The sequence below is a fragment of the Merops nubicus genome, unplaced genomic scaffold (genome assembly GCF_000691845.1).
Source record: "Merops nubicus isolate BGI_N331 unplaced genomic scaffold, ASM69184v1 scaffold39688, whole genome shotgun sequence".
Taxonomy (NCBI): domain Eukaryota; kingdom Metazoa; phylum Chordata; class Aves; order Coraciiformes; family Meropidae; genus Merops; species Merops nubicus.
This window is the reverse complement of record NW_008628420.1, coordinates 407-611: the sequence shown is the minus strand read 5'-3', so window position 1 is coordinate 611 and position 205 is coordinate 407. Positions and strand designations below refer to the sequence as shown.

General features: G+C 68.8%; 1 protein-coding gene across 1 annotated transcript in view; it reads left to right on the top strand.

The window, feature by feature from the left end:
* LOC103779024 (fibroblast growth factor receptor 1-like) overlaps positions 1 to 196 on the top strand; it is a gene marked incomplete at both ends in the record, with an annotated part of 3,650 nt that extends 3,454 nt beyond the window's left edge. Inside the window, one exon of the mRNA XM_008946640.1 lies at positions 41 to 196. Within this exon, the coding sequence (XP_008944888.1) occupies positions 41 to 196 (156 nt within the window). The remainder of the gene's footprint in view (positions 1 to 40) is intronic.
* Between the last annotated feature and the right edge of the window lie 9 nt (positions 197 to 205).

Below are 205 nucleotides of genomic sequence, written 5' to 3'. Positions count from 1 at the left end.
AGCCCGATGGTAAGGTGCCCCGTCTCCCCGGGTCCCGCAGAGCGGTCCCCGCACCGGCGCTCTGTGCGCGCGGGGCTACCTGCCAACAAGACGGTGGCCCTGGGCAGCAACGTGGAGTTTGTCTGCAAGGTCTACAGCGACCCGCAGCCCCACATCCAGTGGCTGAAGCACATCGAGGTGGACGGCAGCCAGATCGGCCGCGCCA